The sequence below is a fragment of the Cyprinus carpio genome, chromosome A5 (assembly GCF_018340385.1).
Source record: "Cyprinus carpio isolate SPL01 chromosome A5, ASM1834038v1, whole genome shotgun sequence".
Lineage (NCBI taxonomy): Eukaryota > Metazoa > Chordata > Actinopteri > Cypriniformes > Cyprinidae > Cyprinus > Cyprinus carpio.
Window position 1 is genome coordinate 7,055,550 of NC_056576.1, and position 17,131 is coordinate 7,072,680.

The following is a 17,131-nucleotide window of genomic DNA, read 5'->3' on the forward strand; positions in this document are numbered from 1 at the left end:
TGTTATTGTTTTATTATTTGACCTTCCATGGAGATTCCTTGCATTTTATTTTAATAGCTTAACCTTGAATAATCTTGAAATGTGACTGTCTTAAACATTTACCATGGTAACAAAAAGAGGGGCTGGGTTACATTTTAAGGCAATTTATCTTATACATTTTTCTAAAAATGTTTTTAGAATATGCATGCTGTTTGTTTCAGTGAGCTACACAGGAAGTAAAATTGAATTAATGTTGCAGTATTGTCGAAAGAAAAAAAATGTTGTTTAAGTCAATAATGTTTTCTTAAGTTGTACATTTGGACTATATTTTATTTTATTTATTTTTGTCCAGCCAATGCGACAGTGTAGAAAACACTGGTTTATTTCTGGCAAAGAAAGAGAAAGTTTGAGCTCATCTGAAGTTGCTGCCTTTAACATCGAAATTGATGCTTTAATAAGCTTAAATACGCTCTTGAAAAAAAATAACGATAAAGATTATATCAAAATATATAATAGTTATTAGTGCCTATAATTTTAACTAAGTGAAAATATATACTGTAATGTATATCTAATTTATAATATTAATTAAAAAAAAACAAACAAAAAATAAATACACACACACACACACACACAGTGTTACTGTGTATATATATATATATATATATATATAAAAATATATATATATATACATATTTTGGATATTCTGTCTAATATAAAATAGAAAAAATTTTTTTATAATTATATGACAACATGGAATTTAAAAATATAATGGTTAAGCTCGGATTTTCATAAAAAAAAGGAAGAAAAAGTTTTTTTTTATTATTATATGACCTTATAATTTTTAATAGTATCATAGATCAGATCAGAATAAGCATTTGCACAATGCACCTGTTTATGTAGCTATGTAAATTATATAATGTAACTATTTTGCTTGTTTTCTGAACAAAGTAAAATATATGGTTTATTCTGAAGGTTTTTTGAAAAAACAAAAACAAAAACTTGCTTCATTCAAAAAGGTTTTGCATTACAGTAATCGTCAAATTAAAAAAAAATTAAAAAGGCACAGAACATTCCGTGTTATTAGAACATTTATTCAAGTACATTGATGCGTCATTCATTTTCATCTATTTAGACAATAAATAAGGCACAGCCCACCAGAAAACGTGGGAATCCGCAGCTATCATGACTTCAACCATCACACTTGTTGCAAGTTGTCAAGTGACTGACAACACAAATCTGATATGTTCCAAAACCATTGTCATGTATGAGCTGAACAGACTGTGAAAAGACGTACAGTAAGAGTCATGGACAGCAGACATGTGATCTCGCTCGCTGAGGTCCTGCTTCGTCCCACTGGCCAGTGTTCACAGGTCCTCATACAGTGAAGTGTTCGGACGGCAGGAGCTGCTGTATCTCTGTCCTGAGACGTGCCACCATCAGCTCTGACCACACGAGATCTCTGGTGTCCTCCTCCACCGGCGGGTCGGGTCACCTCCGTTTGAACCCACGTCAGTCAGTGAGTTCGGGGTTAGTGTCAGTGCTGTTGGTCTTTCATCAGACTTTAATGTCCTGGGACTCTGACATCTTGGCCAGTGTCTTTTTAACACGCAGGGCGGTGAGACGAGAGGCCGGATTATGAGCCCAACACTCCGTCATGAGCTTCCCCATCTGCCTCAAACACTGACAACACAACCAACATCCCATCAAACAAATCTTACTTCAACAACGAGACGGAAAAAATGGCATGATGGTTAAAACAAAATATTAAAATTGTCAAAAATATGACGAGAAATAAAAAAACTAAATATTATTTGTGATTTGTTCCTCGTCTAAACTTGATTTCTTTGCTTACCATTAACATAATCTTCTAACATGGGCTAGATATATTACATTATTAATACAGTATATGCTATTGCAAGCTAACACTTATCTTACTGGTACAAGCTTATAATTCAGCAATATGTTATGTCAGTGAACCATGTAAATTATTTAACTGTGCCACTTAAAAATAACAATGTTGAAGGTACATGAAAAATTATGACTAAGAAACTAAAAACGAAAAAATGTTGCTGTAACTTAATTTATTCATGTGAAACTGATGCACATAATTAAATCATGTTAATTCAACACATTTTCTTTTTTCAATGTAGTATGTTAGCATAAACACCAGTAAACTGAACCGCTTTGCAAATGTTATATTTGAAAGTTTGATCTGTTATAGTTTCACACATTTGTCATTAATCAGAAAATAAAAGTCCGCTGAACATTTTCAGATTTCTAAAAGTTCTCGCCAGTGTTATTTTAGTATCATTGACATACTATTATAGTTTTTATTAATATTTTGAATGTTTTTTTATTTTATTTTTATTTTTCATTTTAGTTGTACAAATTTTGTTCTGTTTTTATTTATTTTTTTATTTTGTTTATTTATGTTTTAATATGTCTATAGTTTTTAAATCAATTATTTCAGTGTTTAGGTTTAACTATTTTATATAAATTACAAATATATACTAAATGAAAAAGGGAAATGATATCTTGGCAACTAACCGAAACAGTATTATTATATTTGACTACAAATAAACCATAAAAACTGCTTGAAATGCACTTGAAATAAATGAATCATTGACTGAAATAAAATGAAATATAAGAAAATTAAAAAAAAAACGAATTCAAATTATTCATAAATACTATCCTAATATCTCAATTATACTAAAATTTGAAGTTGAAGAAAAAAAGTTAACAGCTTTTTTTCTTTATATTATTTTATTTTATTTTATAAGTAAAATGTTTTTATGGTTTTGATTTTAGTTCACTATAATAACCCTAGTTTTATCAACTAAATATTTTGTTGTAAAATTTTATTAAAAAGGACTAAAATTAATAAATATGATTTAATAAATATTATTGATTTTTAGCACTAATTACGACTAAGGCAAAAAGGTTCACATGTAATGTCTGTGTGTTTTTTGTGCTTTAGAGCACTAAATTAGTTTAAACGGAGAGTAGATGTGTGTTTACCTCATCACTGCTCCAGCGGTTGGGGAACGACGGCCGTATTCTCTTAATACAGACCACCTCTCGCATGTCTTCATATGACGGGTCGTTCGGAACGTGATCATGATACGGCAGCTGATAATCCTCTACGATACCTGCAGAAACATCCGGATATCAATCAATGCACAGACAGAAAAACATCAAACATGAATGAGATCTCTTTAAAATCACAAGTGGACCTATTATACAACACATTAATTATACAAACGTTATACAAACAAGGGTTATTACTGTTAATTGAACTAAAACCAAAACCATAAAAACCTTTCGTTATTTGTTTATACCGATGTACTAAGATAACTAAAACTGAAATAAAAATTAATATAAGCAATATAGACATACTTAAAATATGTTAACTAAAATTAAAAAGTAAATGTAAAAATAAAAACTAATTCAAACTATTATGAAAAACTACAATAGTAACTCAATTATACTAAAATAACATTGGTACAAACATATGAATAGAGAGCAAATGGAGACGTTTTTAATTTTAACGCCTGACAAAAATTAAGAAATTATCACTATTATATATTTATAATTTATTATAAAATATATTTATAAAACATAAATTAACTTTATAATGAAGAAATGTTTTTGTCAATATTATATACAAAAATTAAGTTAATATAATAAATATTAAAAAAATATTTATTTAGTATTAAGACTACTTTTTTAAATATAACTATTAAATATATTATAATATTTTTTATTTATAAATTAATTTTATAATGATACATAGTTTTGTTAATATTAAATAAATTTTAATGTTAATGTAACAAATATATAAAAATGTAAATGTGATATAATAAATATTAAATACATATTTAGTCAATATTAAATAAAGACAAATATAAATATTAAAAACACAGTAAATATAAAAACAGACATGAGTCATCAGTGCTCCACCACATATTAACAGGTCAAAGGAACCCTGAATATCAATGTCTATAAATATTAGACTGCAAATATAAATGTTTTCAACAGTTTTCCAAGACTAAATTATCTGAGTGATACCATTCACATCCATAAAGACAAAGCTGATATTGTGTTGTGTTAAAGGCAGAGCTGTACCTCCAGACACACAGCGGCGGCCGATCTCCCACAGAATGAGGCCGAAGCTGTACATGTCGGCCATGATGTACGACTGAAAATGGTTTCTGTTCAGAGTCTCGTCCAGAACTTCAGGAGCCATGAAGCGTTTGGTGCCCACGCGTGTGTTCAGCGGGATGTCCACTTCATTAGTGTCACTGTTTGATGAGACACAACAGTGTTTCAATCCTCGTGTTTCAGAAGTAAGACTCATTTCATCAGCATATGTGACCCTGGACCACAAAACCAGTCATAAGGGTCAATTTCTCCACATTGAGATCTATACATCATCTGAAAGCTGAATAAATACGCTTTCCATTGATGTATTGTTTGTTAGGATAGGACAATATTTGGTCAAGATACAACTATTTAAAAATCCGGAATCTGAGGGTGCAAAAAAATCTAAATACTGAGAAAATCACCTTTAAAGTTGTCCAAATGAAGTTCTTAGCAATGCATATTACTAATCAAAATATACGTTTTGATATATTTACTTTAGGAAATTTACAAAATACATTAACTTAACATAATATCCAAATAATATCCTAAATAAAACAAAAATAAAATAAAAAACCAAAATTTTGAGCCATACAATGTATTTTTGGCTATTGCTTCAAATATACCCCAGTGACTTAAGACTGCTTTTGTGCTCCAGGGTCACATATATTCTTCAAATCATTTTCAAAAACTTGATGATGCTACTTTGAAACTGCACTTTGCCAAGCTAGAGTCAAAATACATTTTAGAAAAAGTAGTTAGCTAGACTACAATTAACTAAGAAACTCAACTGAAGCTATATAAGGGGCAATGTAAGGGGGCCGTCGTGGCCTAATGGTTAGAGAGCCGTGGGTTCGAGTCTCAGTACTGGCGGGGATTGTAGTGAATGTACAGCACTCTCTTCTACCCTCAATACCACAACTGTAGTATTTATTATTCATATTTTGAATTAGCTTTTATTTTTATAATTTCAGTTTTCATTTAAAATTTAAGCCATTTTTTTGTTTTTATTTTTTTAATATTTCTGTTTAACTTTATTTTTATTTCAGTTTCAGTAATCTTACTATAACTTTCAAGGCAACATTTATTTTATTTTTTTTATGTAAGCTGAAATAAAATATAAATATTACTACAGATGAAAAGCTTCATTTCAAATAATGAAAACTAATTTTTTTTTTATAACTTTGGTTTTAGTTAACAATAACAACACATATATATATATAAATATATATATATACGATAGATAGATTATAGAACAGTATTATAGAACAATATTTAATTATCGAAGCAGCATGTATTTGATAATTAATAACAAAGATTTTTGAGGTCTGATAAAAGAATGAATCTAAATTTAACAGTGTTATTTTTGTATTATTTATATATACAATTGTATTATTTTATTATTATTATTTTGAATTAGCTGATATTTTTACATTTTCAGTTTTCATGTAACATTTTTGCAGTTTTGTTTTTGCCATTTTTCACTTGTCATTTTTTTTTATATAGTTCTATTCAGCTTAAATTAATTTTTATTTCAGTTTTTGTAATTCTAGTACATCAGCTTACTTTTATTTCAGTTAACTGCCAGGGCAACTTTTTTTTAGTTTAAGCTGCAATAAAATAAAATATTAATATTAATATAGATAACAAACCTCTATGTAAAATAATGGAAAAAATGTAAAAGTTTTAATCAACAATAACAACACTGATATATATGTAATTTTGTAATTATAGAACAGTATTTAATTGAACTGAACAGTATTTAATAATCAAAATTAATAATTAATAACAAAAAAAACTCTGAGGACCTTAATTACAGAGACAGAATTCACTAAATTTACACTACATTTACACTAAATAGTAACCAATAAAACTAAACTAACACAATAATTTAAACAATTATTTATACAGCCAAATTGAAAATAGTGACAATCAGCTAATATTGTGTACTAAAGAAAGAAAGAAAGAAAGAAAGAAAGAAAGAAAGAAAGAAAGTTGTAAAATGCCAGGCTGAGACTTCTTATTGATCACTTAATTGAATATTTGAAATTACTTTTTTTTAACTGATTGGTAATACTGCTGCCTACAATAATTATCAAGTTAAACTCAAAGACAAGTAAACCAAAGCAGCTGAACTCTGACCTGATGAACTTGACGGCCAGGCCGAGGTCAGCGATGCAGCAGGCGCCGTTCCTCTTCACCAGGATGTTTTTGCTCTTCAGGTCTCTGTGGGCGATTGCCGGTTTGCCCTGCGTGCCAAAGATTTCCGTGTGAAGGTGGCAGAGGCCGGAGACGGATGAGTACGCCAGTCTCAGCATTGCCCGGCTGTCCAGTGTGGTGCTTTTGAGATAATCGTACAGAGAGCCGTTCTCGTGGTAGTCAGTGATGAGGTAGAGCTGAGTCCATGAGCCTGTGCCTTTAATATCGGCCGCTATGAACCCTGGAGAACGCAGGAAAGAGTTCAAATTAGTGCATGAGGCTAAATATACTCTGAGCAAGGCTGTGCTTAATTTAATGTAATAATTAATCTGATATCAGTTAATTAATTTGAAATGACAACTAATCAAGACGGTGCATTTTAACATGGTTCATTTTCCTGTAATTACTGACTGCATGTTCACCAGTGGGAGTAATTCAATAACAGCAGATAGGCTGCTAATGAAACTACATTTTCCAGTTGCATGACAGCAGCTCTGCCATTTTGAAAATAGCATTGCTATTTTTTCTAACAATCAGTGGAATAGCATGAAAAGATGCAATACTTCTGCTTGTTGCATCACTTTGTATTTACAGCCGAGTGATCCAACACACTCTCACTGAATGTCCTCGAGCAGCGATTAATGAAAGTGAAATGATTTATTTTGGATGGTTCGTTTTAACGAACTAAACTCACTTTAATTTGAGCGATCACTCAAACGATTTCCCAGAAGTCTAAAATCTTTAGTTAATTGAGTACTTAACAAATAACAAATAAAATTTACAAGTTTAACATTTAACAAAACAAACACAAAACAAAATTTTTAAACAATTTTTAATGTCTTTTTTTTGTAATTCTAATAAATAGTCTTACAGAGTGACAAATCATATAGTCTCAATTAATATGAGCTTATAAAAATGTATAATAATTAATAAGAAGAAAATTGTTGTTTAAAATGATATATAATTTATTTTTTGTGTGTGCATATATATTTATATATATATATATATATATAAAAAAAATAAAAATAATTATATATACACACACATACATGTAAAACAAAGTTTAAAAACCAAAATATAACAGTAAACTTAAAAATTAAACAAAACATTTTTTTTTGTTATAAAAAATACATATATTTTAAATAAATACTATTAAAATAAAACACTAAAATAATTAAACATTTTATCTGTTTACCTGTGTGTCATGTGACGAACATCTGAGAACCATGAATATGCAAATGTACTGTTAAATTACTGAAAACATTATCTACTCCAAGTAAATATTTTGTCAAAGAGGTTCAACTGACAAAAAGGTCTGAGAATCCCTGTTCTAGAAAAACAAAAAGATTATAATATGAATATAGTCTTATGTTTTGTTGTTTGTTTGTTTTTTTGGCCTAAGTAGTAGAACTAACAAGACACTTTATTTTGTTGAAAGACCTTTGTTAAATTACATTTAAATATATATATAGTGCAGTGGAGATATTTAAACATTATTGTTATGAAGCACTGATTCATTTGGCATTGAACAAAAATAAAAAAATAACGAGTTTCTTTATTCAACCTAATTATACACACACACTGCCCCTTAATAGCTTCAGTGAAATTACATTTTTTATTAGTGCACCTAACTACTTTTTCAAGAAGGTAGTTGAATAACTTTAAATTATGTATTGCTTTAGCTTGGCAAGCTCTACCTTTCCTAATAATATTCTGTATATTTGCTACATTAATATTATAATAGTAGCATGTGAATGTAAGGGTGTTTGTGTGTGTATGAGAGAAAAACTACCCTGAATAAACTCACCCAGTATATTCTCATGTCTCATGAGGACAGTCTGATATATCTCTGTCTCTCTGAACCAGCTGGCCTCCTCTGTGGTGAAAAAGACTTTCACAGCTACTTTCTCTCCCCTCCATCTCCCCATCCACACCTCTCCATAACGCCCCTTCCCGATCTGTGTCACCATCTGGATCTGCTTGGCTATAGTGCGCTGCACCTACAGACACAGACAGACACATACTATACAGTCAGACAGATAGATAGACAAACATGAAGAGACTAATCAAAAAAATAAAAAAAATAGACATTTGTGACCCTGGACCACAAAACCAGTCTTAAGTCTCTGGGGTATATTTGTAGCAATAGCCAAAAATACATTGCATGGGTCAAAATTATAGATTTTTCTTTTATGCCAAAAATTATTAGTATATTAAGTAAAGATCATGTTCTGTGAAGATATTTTGTAAATTTCCTACTGTAAATATATTAAAACTTCATTTTTGGTTAGTAATATGCATTGCTAAGAACTTACTTTGGACAACTTTAAAGATTATTTTCTCAATATTTTAAATTTTTTGCATCCTCAGATTCCAGATTTTCAAATAGTTGTATCTCGGCCAAATATTGTCCTATCATAACAAACCATACATCAATGGAAAGGTTATTATTCAGCTTTCAGATGATGTATAAATCTTAATTTAGAAAAATTGACACTTATTACTGGTTATTACAGTCCAGGGTCACATTTATTAAGAAAACAGGATGAATGGGGCAACATGAAATATATTTTTCATATATTATTTCTTTCCTGAATTCTGTATTTTCCATTGTAAGTTTGTTTTTAATGGTTTAATTAAATTTAAATAATAAAAAGCATGACTAATTAATTCAATATATAAAAAAATTTTTGTTTTATGGATAGTTCAACAGTTTAATAACTTATCAAAATTTGATAAATTTTGTAATTTTCTGGATTTTGTTTTAATGGTTTAAGAAAATTTCTAAAATGTCTAATACTTTTAAATAATTTTAAATAATAATAAATTTTTTGGACTCAGTGTTGTCTTTCCATTTTCTGAATTCTGTGTAAATTAAATGAGTGCATAAAACAAAAAGTTTGACTTTTTAAATGAAAACAGAGATGAAAAATTGTAATATTTTGTTACTAGTTTTATTAAATTTCATTAACATTATTATTATTATTATTATTATTATTATTATTACTACTACTACTACTACTACTACTTTGAAATATAGTACATTATACTGTACAATAGCAATACTTTTCTTTCATAAATTCCTCAAATTAGGCCAAACTTTTATTTTGGCGGGTTGAAATGAAGATTTTGCTGTGTGTATTAATTGCGCCACTCGTTCACTGAGACACACTGACTTCATATTAAATAGTAGTCTTTTTGCAGTTTAATAATCACAGATACTAGTTCATGTTGTGATTTGATTAATTGTACAGTTCTACTTTTGATCTATTCATCCAAAGTTCCATGACATTCCACATTATACAGTTAATTCCGTTTTTTGAATTGATTCCATGATTCCATCCATGTTTTCTGAAGATGTTGATTTCATGTGATCTGTGACTGTGTGCAGTGTGTGATTCTCACCAGCAGGGGGAGTCCTGACCCTGAGCCGGAGCTCTGGGACTGCTCTATGAGATCCCGCAGGGATTCTCCCGGAGGAATGAACGTTTCATCTGGATGCAGGCCGAGGCTGTAGCGCGGGACTAACTCATGACGCTTATACCTGAAACACCACAAAGACCACTTCAACACCAGACTAACAAGACATCACCAAAAGTCCACACAAACGCAACCTGGTGATTTACAGTGCGGTCACAAGGATAAAAATACAGCTACATGAAGAGACAAATATCATTATAATTATGTGACCCATTAAAGTTTAGAATAAGGGTTAATCTGGTCTCATATAACCAGACACTCTAGTTCATGCTGACAAAAATTCATAGTCATTTTAAGGCAAGGTGAAAAGGTTAAAAAGTAACTGATACCACCATGCTTCCCTACATTAAGAATTGTAATCATTTATGAATTACAAGTGTTCTGAAATGTTATGTTTGCCATGTAATCTAATTAAATAAACACTTATTTGAAAACCCTTCCAGAACAGAAAACTGAACATTGGATAAAGCCAGGTTTTGTTGATTTATTAGATATAGACTTATTTTGTGTATCTCATTTCATCACTCCATAAATCAGAAAATAGTATTAACAGCCAGGGGGTGAAAAGAATTCACCATGTTTTTAAGAATAAAATGTTGCATAAAATAAGGAAAATGATATACAAACAACCCCCTTTGTAAAACCTTAACTGTAAAGTTTTGATGTAAGTGCTGTGTAAGTGGAAGAAAATCATACATGTTTGGAACAACTTGAGGGAAAGTAAATGGTGACAAAATCTTAGTTTTGGGGTGAACTATCCCTTTAATTAGCTTTATTTAAGAAACTGAAGTCTGTGTTTGTGTCTGTTTGGTAACTTACACACCTGAAGTAACAGAAGATGATGATGAAGGTGAGGATGAAGCTACAGACGGTCACTGAGATGAGCAGAGCAATATGATGAATGTCTCCCACTACGTAACCTGCGCGAACACACACACACACACACACACACACACACACACACACACACACACACACACACATATATTATTACATGTCAAAGAGTCAACAGAAAACTCACAGCTCTTACATCATCACACTGACTCTGCTCTATGAACACTTTCTTCGGGAGCTCTCTCTGTGTGTGTGTGTGTGTGTGTGTGTGTGTGTGTGTGTGTGTGTGTGTGTGTGTGTGTGTGTGTGTGTGTGTGTGATGCTGAAATCAGAGCTACAGCACAGGTGTGAGGGTGTGAACACACAGGTGCACGCAAGTCTGTGTGTGTGTGTGTGTGTGTGTGTGTGTGTGTGTGTGTGTGTGTGTGTGTGTGTGTGTGTGTGTGTGACAGACAGAGAAGCTTCTATTCTGCTGTGTTGATTGAGGGGAGTTGTATCATGACAGCAACAATAAACCCTACAGGTGTGTGAGAGTTTCTGACCTACATATAATTTTGGGAACAAATCACACATATTTTCAAGGAATGTTGCCCAAAGGAAAATACTGAAGAGGTTAAATAATGTTTTATTATTATTATTATTATTATTATCACTTATTATTATTATTATCCTTATTATTCACTTCAGTATGTTTTTGAGTTAGTCTATAGTAATCCAGACTAGATTATTATTATATACTAATATACTATTATAGTATATTTATAGTATATTAAAAATTTTGACTAAAATCATATATCAATATAAATTTATCATTATAAATTTATCTTAATAAACATTATCTAATACTCATTATTATTATTATCATCATTATTATTATGTTTTTTTTTTCTTTAGGCTTTATTTATTTTAATTTCAGTCTTAGTTTTTTTTTTTTTTTTTTCAGTTTGTAATTTTTGTGCAGTTCATTTCTATTTTTTCATTTAGTTAAAATTTTATTATTTGACCAAATGGGTAAAAATTATGTTTCTTTTCGTCAGTTACGGCTCCTTAGCTAAAGCATTCTGCCCACTTCAAATCAGACACAGAGATGAAATAGTGCAGTTAGATCACATTTATTTGAATGAATGCTACAGTGTTGGGCAGTAACACATTACTTAGTAACGCGTTACTGTAATTTTATTACTACGGAGTAATCTAACGCGTTATAATTTTCAGAATAGTAATTCGAGTATAGTTACAAGCCGAGGTCTCTATACGTTACTGCCGCGTTACATTGCTGACAGAATGCAGTGTTTTATAATCTAGAGATTCAGGATGTAGCACACAAACTGTCGAGTCGAGCGCCAGTTGAATAGAGACCTGCTCCCGTGAGACCCGACGCAACAGAGCGTGGCGCAGGAGAAGATGAGCGAGTGCTGGTGCACGCGGGTAGAGACTCGTGTGTGTGCGGGATCCAGGAGAATAAAATGATTCACGGGACTCCCGCAAAATAGAAATATCTAAACATAAAACATCTAAAACAAATAAATTGTTATCCATCTATTGGACAAAAGCAACATGAACTTATATAAAATATAAACGATTAACAGGCGCAAGCATATGCAGAGTTTCTGTTAAGGCTATAACACGTGATTGCAGCATTGCAGTGCTGAAATTTGCATGCTCACGAATCCTCTCATTATAACACAGATATTGTAGACATTATGAAATAGTCATTATGGATATATTTATTGTGTTATAACGGAGATTTATGAGATTGCGATGAACTGAGATGTCTTTTAGAGATTATAAATGCAGCGCTCTTAGCTGGCATTCTGCCAAACCATGCACACAGCAGCTTTTAGTTAAAAATAACAGTGATGCTTTAATAACAAATATTTATCAGAAGCGTGTATGCTGGCATTTCATAAATTTCATGGAGAAAAAAAGTAACGTAACTAGTAATGTAACTAATTACGAATTACTTTTGAAATAAAGTAATCAGAACAGCAACGTGATTACTTTTAAAAGGAGTAATCAGTAATCAGTAATTTGATTACATTTTCAGAGTAACTTGCCCAACACTGGAATTCTTGCATTTATTTGAATTAATTGATGTTTGTTTGTTTGTTTGTTTGTTTGTTTGTTTGTTTGTTTGTTTGAGAGAGAGAGAGAGAGAGAGAGAGAGAGAGAGAGAGAGAGAAAAGACAGTTGTGTGTGTGAATTACATGTGAATTTTTGTCGTAATTTTGTAAAATTGTCTCTCTACAAACAATGAAATTGTGAGTTTAGTTACTTAAACTGAGATATTACCTCCTTGTTTCTGAGGAATATAATGCAGTTATCCAGTATCTAAGCCATTTTATTAATAAAAGTTGCAGGGCAGCGTTGACAACAGCGATTAACAGGTAGCATATTGAGAAAGATACTGATATATTCTCCTGTGTTTGTGTAGGTTTATCAATGATTCACCTTACAAATCTGATGAAATAGCACACGTTGCATTCCCAGATGAGCGTTATAATAAACCCACACTCACAGAAACAAGCAGAGATGGAGTTTGAGATGCTCCAAAGATGTTAACAGTTTGTGTAGAGCAGCATTTACTGTGAATGGAGATTTATCTGAGATGAACGTGTGTAACCTACTTGCATGTAAATGATTAAAGAGCATATATTAAACCTATGATTAAAAATGATTTTCATGGATTCTCGTCTGTGAAATAAGTCACGTCCAGTATTTTGTCGATTACTCGAAATGGGCAAAATGCAATCAAGGATATTTTTTTTTAATTGAATAGTCAAATTGTATCGATGAATGGCGATAGGCCTATGTGTGTGTGTTGTGTGTGCACTCACTGGGTGTTCGTAGGGGAGGCAGTGTTGGATGTAGGTCTCTGTTACAGTAGTCCTGATCTGTGCAGCACTCGAGCGCTCGCCGCTGCTTAGAGTTCCCCGTGTCCTAAACACACACAGACACACACTATATTAACAGGTGGTCAGTAACAGACACAGTGACACTGAAACACTATATGCAACTCATTTAACTTTTGTAGTGTGATATTTCAAATGAAATGTTCATTGCATGTTCAGTGTTCACTGTTTCTGTGCAAATGTTCAGCATCAGAAAATGTACTGCAAGGGTGGGACTCAAAATGGGGAAAAATAAGCTATGATTTATTCATTAATATCATTCTTCATTGTCCACATGGCTTTGGCAGAAGAAGAAAATTTTTAACAAACAATTTTTTCACAATAAGACCAGGGGCATGTATTATTAAAGTAAATATGATTGATTTTGATTTTAAGTTGTTTTATGTTGTGATACAGGGGAATGTAAGGCAATAGATCACTCAAAATATTGACTATAAACTACTTTTATGGTTAGCTATACTTTTTTTGGGTTTGAGTTTTGGGTTTTTTTAAATAATTTTCTTCTGCTGATCAATGCTAGATTTATTTGATCAAATAATACAGGAAAAACAGTAATAATGTCAAATAGTATTACAAAAAATAAAAATTTACAATTTCTATTTGAATAAAGTTTAAAATGTAATTTATTCCTGTGATCAAAGCTGAATTTGCAGCATTATTATTCCAGTCATCAGTGTCACATGATCCTTCAGAAATCATTCTAATATGCTGATTAGATGCTTAAGAAACATTTCTTATTATCGTTAATGCTGAACACAGTTGTCCTGCTTCATATTTCTGTGGATTCCTTGATGAATAGAAATTCCAACAGAACAGGGTGTTTAATTCAGAGTTACTAAGGCTTTTGTTTCGTCTGTGCTTGAGGACTGATGCACTAACACTTAAGTGGTTTATTTTGGAAATTAGAGCAGTTTATGACTCACTCGGCACTGAAACTCTGATCCGACCAGACCCAGACAGCCTGACGTCACCACAGCCACTCCACCCTCTTCCTCCACCATGGTGAAGCAGTAACCGTCCGTCCTGAACACACAACACACATGCAATGCCATGTAAAGTATGTGTGCAAGTGTATGTAAATGAGGCGGGATGTGTCCTGATACCTGCATGTGTTATTAGTGGAGTCCTCCGGACAGTGATGGTAACAGTAACACCACAGGAAGCGCTGAGGTAGAGCCGGTGCATCACTTCCTGTCTCCCGACGTTCTTCTACCTTCCCAGAATTCCTCAGCAGCATGGTGTCCAGAACATTAGCTGGTGAGGAAGAGAAAGAGGAAATGGGTGAGTTATCATCCTGTAGTATCTGTCAGAAACTCACACAACATTTATCCATCTCAAAAATGTGCTTTATTTCATTCCTTCTTGTTTACAGAGCAAAAATAACAGTGAGGGACCGAACTGAATAATTACTCCAGATTTCCAGACTCTCAGGATCAAAACTCACAGCTTTGAAGTATGAATTTTATGGCACCTGGGGAAATATGGCTGCAAATATCACATCACTCTCACTCTCTCATCTTCAAATATTTGCAGAGAAAAAAACACCCCGAGACATTTTATAAATTAAACAAAAAGATGGAAATGAAGTTTGGACAGTCTGTCACTTGTTTTGGAGCGATATGAAGAGGTTATTTGAGAAGTTTGTTTGAAGAAGGGCTTCTCAAACACTCGATCTGAAAGGATGCTGAACTTTTGAGCAGGTAAGCATCAAGGATTGTTTGTGTAAAACATTTTTTACATTTTTTAATGAAAAAAGTTTTACTACTAAAATGAACAATAAACTACAAAAATACAAACATTATTTTAAAGGAATAATCACAAAACAATTCAAATACAATCACACAGCCCCTAATTTGAGAAAACTTCTCATTTCTTTATATAGATGAGGGTACTAAAATGAACAAACATTATTTTAAAGGAATAAGCAACATTTCTTTCTTTAATAATAAGAAAAAAAATAAAATGAATAAATTAAGTTGTGTTATGCATTCAAATAGTTAGACATGCTAAAACACAGAATTTGGTAACAATAAAAATATAAATAATATAGTGAGAAAAAATAAAACATTTCATAGGGCCCTAAACATGTATTTTTTGTTAAACTTTTCAAAAACTGATGTTAAAATGTATATAATATTAAAATGTGTTGAGAAAAATTAAATGGAAAAAAACACCTAATATTTTTATTAAAGTGGGAATCAGTTTACTTAATAAACTTGACTGACTGCTACGTTAAAGGGATATTATTTGTGTTGTTTATTATTTCATTTTATGTATCCTATATAATTTTGTGCAATTACTTGCATGTCAGTTGAGTTTGTGGCAAAACTTTTTCAGTGTTAACATGTTGTTTATACCTGCATAAAATTTATTAAAATTTATAAAGATGTTTAAAGTACATAAAGTAGAATTTGACTTCAAAACGCACCTATTTTTTTTTGACATTTTGTGTTTTTCAGTTGAATAAAAGACAATTTTCCCTATATATTTCATCATTGAGGATTTCTTTAAAAACGTTTAAAAATCTCGTCTCGTCTCGTTCTCGTCAACCCAGTCTCTTGTCTCGTCTCGTGGGATAAGTGTCTCGTCACACCCCTAATATATATATTTAGAAATTTTATATTCAATTTTATATTCAAGTTGTCTTGCCAGTGTAGATTTGTTGTATTATTCTTCTGTTTGTTCTAGTCTAAGTTGTGTATATATATATATATATATATATATATATATATATATATATATATATATATATATATATATATATACAAACAGAAAAATAATACAAAAAATCTACACTGGCAAGACAACTTGAATATAAAATTTCTAAATATGGTTATAAACCATAATAAACTTGCTGAGAGTACAATTGTGCTTTTGTGTCCATGAGCGAGACACTTAACCTGGGGTTACTGCAGTAATTAGTACATGCTAAATCACTCTGGGTGAAAAGTAAGTAACACAGAGTTACGATACAGGGCTGTAAAGTTGATGTGTGTGTGTTTTCCTCTCCCACAAGAGCTTGTGCATGTGACCAAACACACACAGTTTTAGACAGTCACAAAGGTACTTATAGAAGCTGACCATACACCCTTCAGTCAAAATAACTCCACATCTGTGAGCTGTTAAAAACAGAGAGGGGGAGCTGAGGAATGCTGTATATAATTTTGACATCAGGACATAAAATAAAGATGCTTATTTCATGGCTCTCTGGAACACATCATTCTGATTAGTCGTTTTTGGCATTCAGTGGTCAAATATTCTTTTAACAGTGATAATCATGTTTATATACAGTAAAAAAAATTGTATGTAAAAAAATGTAACACCCATATGTACATGAACTAATAACCAGTAAATAATAATAATAAATTACAGTAAATACAATATAAACAAATCAATTAATATCTTTCATAACATAGTTGAAAAACTATCTGCAAAGTCTGGTTCATGTATGTTTAGTGGAAACCCATTTAAACAGACAGGCGATGATAAATCCTAAGCATACTAGTAAATTATGCCAAAAAAAAAAAAAATTAACTTTAAAATTAATGTCTTCTTTTATTAAATAATTTTATAATATATTTATAATA

General features: G+C 31.3%; 1 protein-coding gene across 2 annotated transcripts in view; it reads right to left on the reverse strand.

Moving 5' to 3' along the window:
- Positions 1-1,054: 1,054 nt before the first annotated feature.
- Positions 1,055-17,131, reverse strand: part of LOC109080982 (bone morphogenetic protein receptor type-1B-like) — a 47,726-nt gene continuing 31,649 nt past the window's right edge. For both annotated transcript variants that reach the window (XM_042752265.1, XM_042752270.1), the window contains 10 exons: positions 14,648-14,798; positions 14,468-14,567; positions 13,470-13,572; positions 10,622-10,718; positions 9,724-9,862; positions 8,126-8,318; positions 6,262-6,559; positions 4,105-4,280; positions 2,998-3,128; positions 1,055-1,659 (listed from right to left, as the gene is read on the reverse strand). In XM_042752265.1, the coding sequence (XP_042608199.1) occupies positions 1,534-1,659; positions 2,998-3,128; positions 4,105-4,280; positions 6,262-6,559; positions 8,126-8,318; positions 9,724-9,862; positions 10,622-10,718; positions 13,470-13,572; positions 14,468-14,567; positions 14,648-14,798 (1,514 nt within the window). In that variant the 3' untranslated portion in view covers positions 1,055-1,533. The remainder of the gene's footprint in view (positions 1,660-2,997; positions 3,129-4,104; positions 4,281-6,261; positions 6,560-8,125; positions 8,319-9,723; positions 9,863-10,621; positions 10,719-13,469; positions 13,573-14,467; positions 14,568-14,647; positions 14,799-17,131) is intronic.